At 42.0% G+C, this 14,885-nt stretch overlaps 1 protein-coding gene across 5 annotated transcripts in view; it reads right to left on the reverse strand.

The window, feature by feature from the left end:
* Positions 1–14,885, reverse strand: part of cu (curled) — a 443,224-nt gene that overhangs the window by 212,005 nt on the left and 216,334 nt on the right. Inside the window, exon 1 of one of the 5 annotated variants that reach the window (XM_067148548.2) lies at positions 5,761–6,000. The exons of 3 other annotated variants lie outside the window; for them this stretch is intronic. In XM_067148548.2, the coding sequence (XP_067004649.1) occupies positions 5,761–5,816 (56 nt within the window). In that variant the 5' untranslated portion in view covers positions 5,817–6,000. Of the gene's footprint in view, positions 1–5,760; positions 6,001–14,885 lie in introns of those variants that run through there. One more of the 5 variants, XM_067148547.2, reaches the window with a different exon arrangement.

The following is a 14,885-nucleotide window of genomic DNA, read 5'->3' on the forward strand; positions in this document are numbered from 1 at the left end:
CTAGTTAGTTTCTCGAACAGTCAAGAGATGGTGCTACATGTATCGTATATTAAGCCAAATCTTATAGAATGGCGGAGTAAATAGGTCAGTTATATGAAATACTGAACTCTCAGGCACTATGAAGTTCAATTATTTTTAACATAAAATGTACATCTTCGTTATTTAAATGTTCACGAAATACGAACACTCAATACAGTGATTGCATTGCTAGTTTTAATCGGTAAATCCAAAAAAACTCGATTTTTTGTCAAACCAGCCATGGAATTCTCTTTGATTAACTTCTAATATAGCGAAATGAGTAACGATAACCCAATGGCGTAGCCAAGGGGGAGCTGGATCCCCCCCCCCCATGGAATTTTTACGAAAGAAAATAAAGAGAAACTGACAATAAACAAGTGGAAGTTGATTCAAGGGGTTGACTTTTTTGAACATCCACAGAGACATAATTGTAAAACCGACAGATTTCTTGAATATATTTTATAAGAAGCCTTGAAAGTTGAATTTTAGGTTTAATCTGAACATACCATTTACCATAAAACTATTCACCTTGATTATATTGTTTATGCTGTGTATTTTAATGTAAGATCGTTTTAGTGTGCCGGTAATGCAATCTAAATATCAACATAATTTACTTGTATCAGTGGCATAAGGCAGCGCGCCGGCCTCTCACAGCTGAGTTCCGTGGTTCAAATCCCGGTCACTCCATGTGAGATTTGTGCTGGATAAAGCGGAGGCGGGACAGGTTTTTCTTCGGATACTCCGGTTTTCCCTGCCATAATTCATTCTAGCAACACTCTCAAATATCATTTCATTTCATCTGCCATTCATTAATCATTGCCCCAGAGGAGTGCGACAGGGTTCGGCAGCCGGCACAGTTCCTATCCCCGCCGCTAGATGGGGCTCGAATGACTGGAAGCAGGTCGTGGATTTTCATTTCCAGTGTCCTTATAACTCTCACGCATGCGCACACCACACACGCACAATCACTCTCTTTACGCTCTATCATCATTTTGTAAATAGAACCCCACCCCCACCAGTCGGTTGATCCTGGCTACGCTACTGCGATAACTACTCGCCCATCGACTGTTTACAATACCAGTTACAATAATGTAGAATGTGGGAGACGTTTCAGCGATATAAAGAATATTTCCGTACTCTTGAGAGGAAGAAAAGACAAATAAGATTAATGTTCGTGTGGATACCCGAAAAGGTAAAGAAAATAATAATCCAACGAAAAGTGTTTTACTAACCATAGCAGACGGCCTTGAGCACTAATATCATCACACTAATATGAGTAAATGTGAGTTAAATACTTCTTCATGTCCAAATAAAAGTAATTACAAAAATCACTGTCTAGAAAACATGTGCTAGAACGACATATTGTATCTTTTGTATAGGTCTACAACTTCATCAGATTATACGCATCTGTTTTATTTATTTTTGGAAAGGTCTAAAACAAAACAAAACAAAAGAAAAGAAAACAAAACAAAACAAAAAACAGAGGCATGTAGAGCACATCAAGGGTCTTGGCCTGCCGAGATGACCGCTGCGTGCTGAGTTCCACGCGGACAACATAATGACATCCTGAGGGTTTCCGTGACCAGATCCGCTGCTACTCATATCAGGCACCTTCTCAGGTCCTCTCACGAGACTATCGTATTCTGAAGGCATCTTGTGACTGAAAATCCATGTAAAAGCTCACGTCGCCACAGTTGTGGGGTCACACATTCCGTTCACACTTTCGGAGGTTGATCTACGTCAAAAATAAATACTTTTTTTGATACTTGTTTAACCTCGCACAAGCACATTGAATGTTTTCGGCGACGGAAGGATGGGAAATGGCTAGGATTTGAAAGGTAGCAGCTGTGGCCTTAATTAAGGTACAGCCCCGGTGTTTGTCTGGTGTGAAAATGGAAAACCACGGAACGGTGAAAATGTTTCTTTTCGAGAAAATGAAGTTACTTTTACTTTCTGGCGCGCGTTTCAAATTGACGAACATGTTTTTATTATGTCAGAGAGCCAGCCGCTGCCTGTTGTACATCAGAGGAGGGAAGGCAAGGGAGGGGAGGTGGGAAGTGGGAGACAGATGTAGAACACTCATTCTGAACAGAGTCCAGAGGTCACTACTACACCGTTGTGAAGTGTACATCGAAGTAGGAGAGAGACATATTGAACATCTACTGTAATCAAATCATTGGGCGCATTGTTTCCTTCGTTCGGCATTTAATTCTATTTACAATGTAGTGGATAAAGGAATACACAATCGAGGGGCGGCAACGTTGCATCTTCGAGCATGTTAAATATTAAACGTTACTGCATTTTTTTTTTTTTTTTTTTGGCAAGTTGCTTTACGTCGCACCGACACAGATAAGTCTTATGGCGACGATGTGACAGGAAAGGGCTAGGAATGGGAAGGAAGCGGCCGTGGCCTTAAATAATGTACACCCCCAGCATTTTCCTGGTGTGAAAATGGGAAACCACGGAAAACCATCTTTATGGCCACCGACAGTGGGGTTCGAACCCACTATCTCCCGAATACTGGATACTGGCCGCACTTAAGCGACTGCAGCTATCCAGCACGGTTACATTACTGACGAGAGGAGACACGATATGGTGCATTCCTAGACTGACAAGTGTGTCTTAATTACAGTGTGTTCTTATACTGTGTGTGCAATTCCGGAGTTTTAATAAACGAATTATGGATATTTCTGTGGTGTAGTGGTTAGCGTGATTAGCTGCCACCCCCGGAGGTCCGGGTTCGATTCCCGGCTCTGCCACGAAATTTGAAAAGTGGTACGAGGGCTGGAACGGGGTCCACTCAGCCTCGGGAGGTCAACTGAGTAGAGGTGGGTTCGATTCCCACCTCAGCCATCCTGGAAGTGGTTTTCCGTGGTTTCCCACTTCTCCTCCAGGCAAATGCCGGGATGGTACCTAACTTAAGGCCACGGCCGCTTCCTTCCCTCTTCCTTGCCTGTCCCATCCAATCCTCCCATCCCTCCACTAGGCCCCTGTTCAGCATAGCAGGTGAGGCCGCCTGGGCGAGGTACTGGTCATTCTCCCCAGTTGTATCCCCCGACCCAAAGTCTGAAGCTCCAGGACACTGCCCTTGTGGCGGTAGAGGTGGGATCCCTCGCTGAGTCCGAGGAAAAAACCGACCCTGGAGGGTAAACAGATTAAGAAAGAAGAAGAAAAAGAATTATGGATATTGCCTGTAAGAGATAAGGACAATCCTGTGCGAGGAAACTTGTGCATATACGCGGAGCATTATCTCTGTCTCCATCAAACACCTCAGTTCCCCTCCCACCCCTTCTCTTCCCGGCAGCGGCTTGTGCTCTGCCATATAAAATACGGGGAGTTCGTCAATTTGAATCGCGCCCTGAAGTAACTTCTTTTCTAAAAAAAGAAAAATTTTCTCCGCCAATCCGATTGTACACGAAGAGTATCACTCATTCTTTTTTTTTTTTTTTTTGTCGGTATAGTTACAATACACCTGTATATAGGCAAACTGATAATTCCGGTAGTTCAGCCACTGTCAGTTATTACTCGTATTAAAAAGAATACAAATCCTTTGTGTACTAACGAGGGACATCCAAGGGATACTTTTTATTTTTACTTTTTACAAGTTGTTTTACTTCGCACCGACGCAGATAGGTCTTACGGCGACGATGGGATAAGAGCGGCCTGGGAAGGAAACGACCGTGATCTTAAGTAAGTTACAGCCCCAGCATTTGCCTGGTATGAAAATGGGAAACCACAGAAAACCATATTCGCGACTGCCGACAGTGTGGTCCGAACCCACTAGCTCCCGAATGCAAGCTCACAGCTGCGTGCCCCAACCGCACGGCCAACTCTCTCGGTCCAAGTGATACTTCACAAGTTCGATAAATACTATTAATATTCATAAAGTCCAAAATGTAGGCAAGGCTTACGATGCAAATGTAGTCGATTTTCATGTTAAACATTAAAATTCACGGAGAGCTTAGTAAACAATGGAGGACAGTCACCTGGTCCCTGAGTCACTGACCTGTGGCTAAGTTCCAAGTGTTGTTTGTGGGGTGTTTCAAGCAAAAAGCCGTTCAGTATGGACTACCAACGAGAACACGCTCTTGAATCTTAGCCAAGGAAGGAACCATTATTTCTGATTGCCGGTAGTGTCTCTATCTCTACGCGTCTCGAGTTTAAATTTCCTAGCGAGCGCACTAAAACGATGTTGAGGAGGAGTTTTTCTTTCTATTTGCTTTTACGTCCCCCGACACGGATAGGTCTTATGGCGACGATGGGATAGGAAAGGCCTAGGAATGGGAAGGAAGCGACCGTGGCCTTAATTAAGGTACACCCCCAGCATTTGCTTGGTGTGAAAATAGGAAACCACGGAAAACCATCTTCAGGGCTGCCGACAGTGGGGTTCGAACCCAATATCTCCCGATTACTGGATACTGACTGCACTTAAGCGACTGCAGCTATCGAGGTCGGTGAGGAATTTTATTGCATTTGAAAGAGAGACTCATAGAAAAGAGAATTTTTAAAGAAGGAGATGCATTAGCTTGTTCACAGTAGTAAGTTATATGCGTACACCTGTATTCAAAAATACCTGTGGACACATTTACGAAATAAAAGGATTAAATATTAGCTGTTTCTGACAGTGATGTAATTATTTCTCATAAAACTTAAAAGAAAAAAGAATTGGGTTACGGTACAAGCGACCAAAACATAGTACGAAGAAAATGTTCGCTAAGCGATACTAAGCGATGCATCGATGTCGTTTAAGAGGTCACTTAAACAGATCTTCCTCTGCATCAACTGATTTCTCACTGGATATCTGCGGTATGTGCTCCCATAACCGATGCCTTTTTTGCTTCCTATAATACATTCTACCTATGGCTGTTTCTTGATAGATGCAGTATTTTTGTACCTACTTCTTGGCACAGGCCAGAGTAAAATATTAGTTTCCACTGAAGTCACAGTCTCATTTATGGCTGTGACGGTATACAAAATGCTGGTGTTGAGTAATAACATTTGTGCGCCTGTATGCTATGAAAGATACAACTCGCGACAGCGCCAGCTGTGCTGCAATGTTATTTTCTAGCTCTTTGAGGAAATGAATGCAAATATCTCACTCCTCATCTTGCTTAGAGTTAAATGATCAGAACAGCACGTTAATTGGTTTAGGTCGTGACCGTAGTCGTACACAAAGAAGATCACTTCGAATGTTTTGGTCAACCATAACCTTATTCCTGCAAACTCATTGCACTGGCTGAATATTTTGTTGCTGCAAAGAACTACAAGTACTAATGAATAATAGTTTACAGTATTTTTAGCTCTAGGATTTAATTCTCGATATGATCCATTTTCGTTCTCTTAAATTCCAGTATAGCACTTGCCTAGCTTTGCCATCGGTTTTTGCTCTTTTCCTGTTACTGTATAAGTTTACCGAGCTCGATAGCTGCAGTCGCTTAAGTGCGGCCAGTATACAGTATTCGGGAGATAGTGGGTTCGAACCCCACTGTCGGCAGCCCTGAAGATGGTTTTCCGTGGTTTCCTATTTTCACACCGGAAAAATGCTGGAGCTGTACCTTAATTAAGGCCACGACCGCTTCCCTCCCATTCCTAGCCCCTTCCTATCCCATCGTCGCCATAAGACCATAAACCAATTTAATATGCTGTTCTGATCATTTAACTCTGTACGCACTGAAGACTGTCGGAGTAGACACATTTGATGAACGAGGACATTACACTGGAAATGAAACTAAGATTACGTACCTGACCTGGCGCAGTACATAGAGAACTGCTTTTCTAATTCCGTCCAACGGACACATGTTTCTGTGCTGATATCACGTCTTGTTACATCTTGGTTCCGCACTATGGTAGGTACTTCATCGGCTGATGATCACCCTCCCCATCGATGTCAAAACAACGGGATTTTTATCTAGAATTTTGTTGGGTAATATTAGACCGTTACCAATCCACGACGGCGTAAAGGCGACACATTCTTCACTACTGAATGACAAAAAGAGCCGAAGGCTATACGCACGTGTTTGCTATACATGCAATATGACGCGCGCCTCATTGACTACAAGGCAAACCATTTCCGCTACGTAATCCAGGAAGTAGTCTACGTCAGTTTCCTTCTTAGCGCCTTCTCAGTATACAGGTGCTCTATGTAGTTTTGAACCGTTAGATATCGCAGCACTTCACAAGGTCAAAGCCAAAGAGTTTCCAATCGTTGCAGTTACAAGTTAGAACACATCCACAAGAGGGATCGTGAGTAATGCCGTACTGCAGATTCATGGCAATTTGAAGCACTATTTTGCTGTTCAAGAGCACGAACCTATTTCTTTCTTTTGCTAGCGTCTGAAAGTCTGTCCGCCATGCTGGTGGACGTGTTCCCAAGAGGCTGACCGCAGACAAGGGGCATGCTCCATAAACATCCGCACAGTCTCACTTTCATGCTTGTGAAAAGTAATGAAATGAATGGGTCTGAAGCCCGTCAATAATCACTGACATTTACAGAGAATCAAAAATTCATGCAATTAGTTTCTGCCGCACAAGTTTCACTTACAGCTCTTTCCCTGTAGTAGTATTTACTTGGACTGTGCTATATTATTCGGCTGGCGGCGAGGACCAATGATATTTTATAGTCTTATACAGCCTGTAAAGAACTTCATATAAATGAAGCAAGTGAGAATTATGAACAAGTATAAGATGTAGATGCAGATGAAGGTGTACAGGACTTTCATGACTGTGACTATGACCTACGAATAGAACCACATAACTATATTATGAATAGTGTAATCACGCGTTGAGAAATCATGGCTACTCCATTTATAAAACGAAATAGGTTAAAAACACGCCGCTTTCGGGATTCAACCACGAATTCTCTACCCTTGGGAATGCTACGGGACAGGAGAGCATCATGACACTTGGATTTCAGGTTTTAAAAAAATCAGTTTATGACCAGTTTATACGAACATCAGGCTATTTATTTATCGAGCCGGGCTGAGTGATTTAGTCGGTTTAAGCCCTGACTTTCTAAGCCCAACATGGCAGGTTCGATCCTGGCTCAGTCCGGTGGTATTTGAAGGTCCTCATATACGTCCACCCCGTGTCGGTAGATTTACTAACACGTATAAAAACTCATGCGGCACAGAATTTCGGCACCTTGCCGTCTCCGAAAACCGTTCAAGTAGACAGTGCCACGTAAAACCAATAACATTATTATATTTATTGACTGAGCGAGTTGACTGCTTGATTCGGAGCGTGTAACTGTGAGCTTACTTTCGGTGGATGGTGAGTTCGAACCCCACTATCAGCAGCTCTGAAGAAGGTTTCCCGTGGTTTGCAATTAAACGCCAGGCAAATACTGGGGCTGTACCTTAACTCTCATCCGCTTGCGCCCTTCTAAATGATTATTATTATTAGCATCATCATCACCATCCCAAACTTGTATAAAAGATGAAAATGGTTATTATGTTAACTTGATATCCAATTTTGTAAAGTAATGTATGCCTTGGAGAAATAGCCTTCGCATAATAATACATTATTGCTACCTATGAACGTAATATTAATCTAGGAGATAACTTCCAAAATAAATCATAGTCACAGTACTACATTTCCGATGGTGGATACAGCAGAGAATCGTAGTTAGCTCTTTGATGTTGACTTCGCTGTCTACGAAGTGTGAAGATATCTCTGGGGCATGGACTGAGATGCTTTGAGTCGACTAGGCGACCCAACTGCTCACTATTTCAGCCTTGTCTAAGTAACTGAAGCTTAGAAATTACTATGGAAGATAGCTTCGCTAATATCAGTTGTTAAGATTGAAGAGGTCCGCCTCTGTAGTGTAGTGGTTAGTGTGATTAGCTGCCACCCCCAGAGACCCGGGTTCGATTCCAGGCTCTGCCACGAAATTTGAAAAGTGGTACGAGGGCTGGAACGGGGTCCAATCAGCCTCGGGAGGTCAACTGAGTAGAGGTGGGTTCGATTCCCACCTCAGCCATCCTCGAAGTGGTTTTCCGTGGTTTCCCACTTCTCCTCCAGGCAAATGCCGGGATGGTACCTAACTTAAGACCACGGCCGCTTCCTTCCCGCTTCCTTGTCTATCCCTTCCAATCTTCCCATTCCCCACCAAGGCCCCTGTTCAGCATAGCAGGTGAGGCCGCCTGGGTGAGGTACTGGTCATCCTCTCCAGTTGTATCCCCGACCCAATGTCTCACGCTCCAGGACACTGCCCTTGAGGCGGTAGAGGTAGGATTCCTCGCTGCGTCCGAGGGAAACACGAACCCTGGAGGGTAAGCAGATAAAGAAAGAAAGAAAGAAAGAAAGAAAGAAAGAAAGAAAGAAAGATGAAAGAGGTGGGATTTGGGGGAATATACGGTGACGAACCTCTGGAGTCAAACCTCAAATTCCAGCTTACATTTACCGATAATACTTTCACTTCCGATAATTACCTACAGCATCATAGAGGAAGCAATGTCTAGAGAATAACAAATAGGATATCATTTTGAAGGACAGATTGCACTGTCCATACAGTATATTATCACAAAACACATTGCTAAACTATGTTGCAAATTCTTCTCCACTATAACGAAATGCCCCTGGAGCTTCATATTACGAAATTGGACATGAAAACAATACGTCGTATAAACTAATATCCCCAACTCATGGTTTTCAACATCCTGCAACTGATTCTGAAATCGATTCGGGACAAAATTTGCATTGATAATGTCGGTACTTTCGTTTTAATCTTTTTATCAACTTATGAACCATAATATTCAGTGTGTTTTCTAGTGTCTCGTAATTTCAAGAACCGAGAACTTAGTACTGAAAAAGGAACACGGGATTATTGGCCCACTTTCAGTATCGTGTTTTATGTGTATAAAAATAACTCGAGAACGATGTAAAGCATATGAACCAATGATATAGTGCAGGACTATATATCACTTATGCTGGTCCATTGATTTCCTTCTAAAATATTAATTTTATACCTTTGTAAACTAGCCTTAGCCCTTAGCATGAAGTTAAATAGCTATAGCTCATTCCTCGTAACCTGTTCGTCCGCGTCGCAAGGCGTGCTCGTCGGACAGACCTCCGGTGTTCCGGCCGACGGCTCGACGGTATGTATGCGCGGAGTTGATTCGCCACCGTTCGGGGCAGGCGTCCGGCTCCTGACAAGCAAGGGCGCGTGGCATGGACGACGGACCTCCGGCCCGGCTACAGCCCCGCTCAGCTGATGGTTTGGGGATGCCTCGGACAGAAGAATCTTGTAGACTCCCGTCAGCGGCGCAAAAGCTTCGGGTAATTTCACGACCCGTCTTATTAACTGTACTTTGTAATGTATTATGAAAGATAGATAAAAAGGATGAGGCATTTTTGCCCGTGAGTTATTAAAATAACTACACACTATTGTCTATTTCGTAAATACATTTATAGGGTGGAAGCGCAATGGCGGGAGCAGCCAGCGCTTCGTTGCCTTCCTTCATTTTCCTTCTGTGTTGCTCTGGTACAAGCCTCGTGTAGTCCCTCACTCTGTGAACCGCCAGCAGCTCACTTCTGTAGTGGAGTCATCTACAGTATTTACCGTATTTGTTGCGTGAATGTTTTTAGGCTTTAAATCGGCGCGTAATTGTTTTGAGTTGAGTGAGAGTTAAGCGATAAGCCTACATGTGTGATTTTTCTTTAACATTAATACTGTGATATTTTGTAGAATCATCTACAGTATTTGTGCTTGCTTGTGTAATGAACGCCAAAAATGAAATGGGAAAGCTTAAGAAAAGATCAATACCTCCTAACTGGGATAGTACGGAAAACGTAAGCAATTGTAATTGAATCGGCGAGTTCAAAGGGTACACATTCCAAAATCCTTACTTTTCAGGAGAAAGGAAAAACTGTTTTGTAGCTGAAAGAAAGGTTTGATCAAAAAAGTTTCTATTAGGCATTTATACATCATATTTCTGCGTATTCAGCTACAAAGTATGGAACTCATATTACCGGTACGTACGGTTTTGAGGTTATATCATTTTTATATCAAGGAATATGTCCCTTTTTATACTCAAATTTGAGAAAGACCTTTGTAGAGGCAGATAATGTATAACAAACACGCAATTTCAAAAGTCTAATTAGCAGTAACACATTATTACACAAAAATACGCCCAACCATCATTTCTTTTATACCGTAGTTATTCATTGTCATTCCGTGAGGCAGCTGGAAATTGGATTAAGTTACATAGATATCAACATTTCTTCAGCTTGCTTGTGTAATGAACGCCAAAAATAAATTGAAAAGCTTAAGAAAAGGTCAAAAGTAAGGATTTTGGAATGTGTACCCTTTGTAGAGGCAGATAATGTATAATAAACTCGCAATTTCAAAAAGTCTATTAAGCAGTAACACATTATTACATAAAAATATGCCCAACCATAATTTCTTTTATAGTTATTCATTGTCATTCCGGCTCTTTAAAGTGTTTTACTTTACGAAGATGTCTAGCCTCCATAACCTCTGAATGGTGTATGTCTTCTATGTTTAAAATATCGTGAAGATCATCATCGTCCATTTTCAATGTGTGTTCAATGTTAATTGGATAAGTCAAATATTTCACCACGATTATATTACTGTAGACAATAAATACCACGAAAATAAACTGCTCACTCGTTTCTTTTTCCGCTACTTGTTGCTATAGAACGCTTATACAAGCGTCCTGGTCTGTATAAGCAATTAAATGAATAACACAGGAGGCTTATACACGGTTTATTAGTAACGAATTTTACATAAACGGTGTATAAACCTTGTATAAAAGTTATACGCCGTTTATTAGTAAGACGGCATTTGTCTATTTTCTTCCCCAATCAGCCTTACACTTCAATGCTAAGGTTCCTTTATGTGCCGTAGTTTACCTCTGATTCTGTACAAACCAAAACTAGGCCCCCGTCTACTTTAGTTCATAAAAATAAATTTGTAGCTTAGTTTCTTCCGCTTTTTATCTGAATTCAACAAATTTACTTGCCACCGTTTTCCCGTGATGGTGTTGGACAGAGCCGTTCGATATGGCAACCCTGTTGTCATAAGAGCAAAACTGTTTTCCTAACATGGAATGAGCTATAAAAAGAGGAAGAAAACCGTTTTAGAGATAATTCAGGCCTCCAGGATTTCTTCGAAACCGATCTTAGTTAAAAGAGTAGTAGGCATAGGGCATTGCTACTACAGGGTTTCTCATATAAATTAAGACCATCCAAGGGGAAGTTTTACTCTCCGGGTCGTAAGCTGCAGTATGGGAGGCGCGCGCATAGTCTTGTCCTTGCAAGCAGCCTGCATGTGTTCGAGCTGGCAAACATCAGTCGCCAGTCTGAATCTCAGCTGTTAACATGGTGAGACAGTTATCATTGCAACATCGTATTTTCGTATGTAAAAGCTCTGGTTTCATCTTGATGGTCGTGTGAATAGTCACATCTCGCGCTATTGGTGTGCAGAAAATCCTAATGGTGTTTATAAAGTCCCTCATTATGATAGGAAGATTAGTGTTTGGTGTGCTGTTAGTACAAAACGAATAACTGAGCCTATTGTTTCGAGACGACAGTACATGCAGAGAGGTAGGCCTACCAAGATAGCATTCTGATGCCGTTCTCCCATCAATTAACGAAAGAAGAAAAATCGCGTGGGTGGTTTTAACAAGATTGAGCCCCTGCTCATACAGCAGAAGATTCCTTCTTACAATCTCGGAAGTGTCTGCAGGCAGAGTGATCAGTGCTGGTCTATTTTCCCCTCGTTCTCCAGATCTAACAGTGTGTGACTTTTACTTGTGTGATAAACTGAAAGAAAAAGTGACCGAACAAATCCTCGCACATTGGGGGAAATGAAAGAAAAGATTACGAATGAAATCAGAAACATTACCGTGGCAGAACTCACTCGCGTCAACCAGAATGTGGTTACCAGATACATCGCTTGTAGGCCTATAACCCAGGAAGGACGGCACTTCCAGCATCTTTTACAAGGTAAGATTGCATATAAGATTGTATACACGCTTAAAGCAGGGCGGCCACGCGCGACGTAAGCTCGGCTGAGGCAGCTGCCGTAGCGCAGAGCACAAACACCGTGCTTTCGGTCTGAGTTTATATGAGAAACCTGTATTTTGTCTAAAAGTCTGTGTAATTCTGATATATGGTTTTGTGTGTAAAAACAGGAAAGATTATTCATTAATATTATCGGATCTGGTGTCCAGGGTCGTTAAGACATCAAGAGTATATGGACTAACACCGTGATTAGTCGGTTCGAGTTCCGGTGGTCGAAAATATAATTCCCATCATAACGTTGGCCGGCAGGATAGGAAAGGTGGTTGCATACAATTTCTAATCATTAGATTGCGTGACAAAAGCCTGGATTCAATTTCAAACATCTCCGCAGTGTTCACATAGAGTAAGGGCGATGGCGAAGGCGATTCGTTCGTCGGGTGGAGGCGTTAAGCCTTGAGCAGGCTCCTTGGTGCTATTGGACAAGAATAGGCTATGTGTCAGCACCGGATTTCACCTTCTTCCTTCCTATTACAATATATAACATTGTTCATTTCGTATTATTAACTAGTCTGATAAGGTTGACGTCAGGAAGGGCATATGATCGTAAAAACTCGCTTTGAAGATTCATCTCACTTCATACCCAACCCCAAAGGGAAACGGGATAAGGGTTGGAGATACGTCAGTGGTATGAGGAAGTTTTCAGCCTTCACCGTTCAACTCAGAAGGACTTGGAACAGATATGCATTTCGCTATAAGTGAGTGGAAGGCAGACGTGATAGCTATAGCATGTCAGGAGGCCATGACATTGAGAACAGTACGCTGCTTGCTAAGACCTTGCCACACCAAGAAATGACAATGAGTGTCTGCACACCCATATGCCACAGATCATGCCTTTGCCAACATCGTGCATACGGTACCGTATTTCCTTTTTATACTTCTCTTACTCAGATCTCTCTTCGATATTGGTGTTGAGAAAATAAAGGCATGTTAGAGGCAAGGAAACGCATTATCATCATTCGTTGTGTTTTCAAAATCGTAAGAAGCTTACAGAAGTAATCAGTGCAGTGATGGCCACATTTCTTCTATGTTTCTTTCTTTCTTTCTTTCTTTCTTTCTTTCTTTCTTTCTTTCTTTCTTTCTTTCTTTCTTTCTTTCTTTCTTCTTCTTCTTCTTACTTGACAACATCCATAAAATCAGCCTACATACATTTGAACTTCAGTGGAACAAAATCTTCTGCCCACGTTCGGGTTTATAGCTGCGGGAGTCGGAACTAAAGATCTAGTCCAAATGCTTGAGGTACACTTTAATTACATAGGACATCAGAGACATTGTGACAAATATGACACTCGGCGGGCCGCAGTTAAATACGCGGGGGGATTTAAAAAGTGACGATTTTAAAATGATGGTGTTTTGTAATGAATAATCCCAAAAACTAAAGACATACTAAAAGGTTAAAATGTCTAGAGACAGAACATTTGAGAGTTTGCATTTGCTTAACAAAATGGTCCCAATCTAAAAATAAAATTTTAAAATACACGGTTCTAAAAATCCGCTATTTGGCCGTCTAAATATCGATACCCATCGAAGCTCTCTCTGAGACCGAGACGACAGTACCATATCCGTTATACAACGACCCTTAAGGTCTGAGTTATGTGGCGTTTAAAAATGTAAGTAAAAATGTAATTTGTTTAATTTCAACTTCTGAATGTAAATTTTGATCCATGATGCATACGTATATTACTGAGCAGAGAACCTTAGGTCCGACATAACGGTACCATTACGGTAGGCTTAGGTCACTTACGGCAGATACACGGAAAACAAAATTTTGAAAATTACCAACTGATCTGAAACTCGACCCGGGTTGGTATCGCTGGAAAGAGGATTGAACTGTGCTATGCTAAGTCTTCTCAGAATTGAACTTCACATAATACAACCACACACGAGAGTCTCAGACTTGTGTGTCACGCAACGTTGTCACGAACACCCTCATCTGTTCTCACCTGTATATTTTCATACGAATCCCACCTCTCTAAAATCTGCAATACAATATTCAAGTTTTGCTGGCTAACATAATCAAGGGCAGTATCCTGGAGCGTGAGACTTTGGGTCGGGGGATACAACTGGGAAGAACGACCAGTACTCCGCCCACGCTGCCACACCTGCTATACTGAACAGGGGCCTTGTGGGGGTGTGGAAATATTGGAAGGGAAAGACAAGGAAGATGGAAGGATGCGGCCGTGGTCTTAAATTAGGTACCATCCGGGCATTTCCCTGGAGGAGAAGTGGGAAACGACGGAAAATCACTTCGAGGATGGCTAAGGAGGAAATAATACCCCCCTCTACTCAGTTGACCTCTCAAGGCTGAGTGGACCCCGTTCCAGCCCTCGTACCACTCTTCAAATTTCTTGGCAGAGCCGGGAATCGAACCCGGGCCTCCGGTGGTAGCAGCCAATCACACTAACCACTACACCACAGAGGCAGACTAAGATTTTTTTCCTTTTTATTTTGTTGGAACTGTAAACATTTGTATTATTCTTTGCATTCATACAAGTGCAATATCGATACTTAACGGTAAGTAGGGGGAATTTTAATAAGCATTATCTTCTCAGAAATGTTATACAGTTTATGTTACTGTTTTGTATATTGAATTATGAGTGTGAAAGACCGTTCAAGATCATTAATAAATCAATCATAAAATATTTAGTAAAACATTTTTATTAAGAATCAGCAAGGTGCTTGACAAGTTCACACGTAAGTGTGTAAAATGTACGTAAATCCTTCCCCTACAACTACAGCCATGCAATGGGTTAATACTGTAAGCAAATAAATTATGGGGATGTGCGAAAGTTTTCTCCGTATTTCTCAACATCATGTAAATGTCA

The sequence above is a fragment of the Anabrus simplex genome, chromosome 5 (assembly GCF_040414725.1).
Source record: "Anabrus simplex isolate iqAnaSimp1 chromosome 5, ASM4041472v1, whole genome shotgun sequence".
NCBI lineage: Eukaryota > Metazoa > Arthropoda > Insecta > Orthoptera > Tettigoniidae > Anabrus > Anabrus simplex.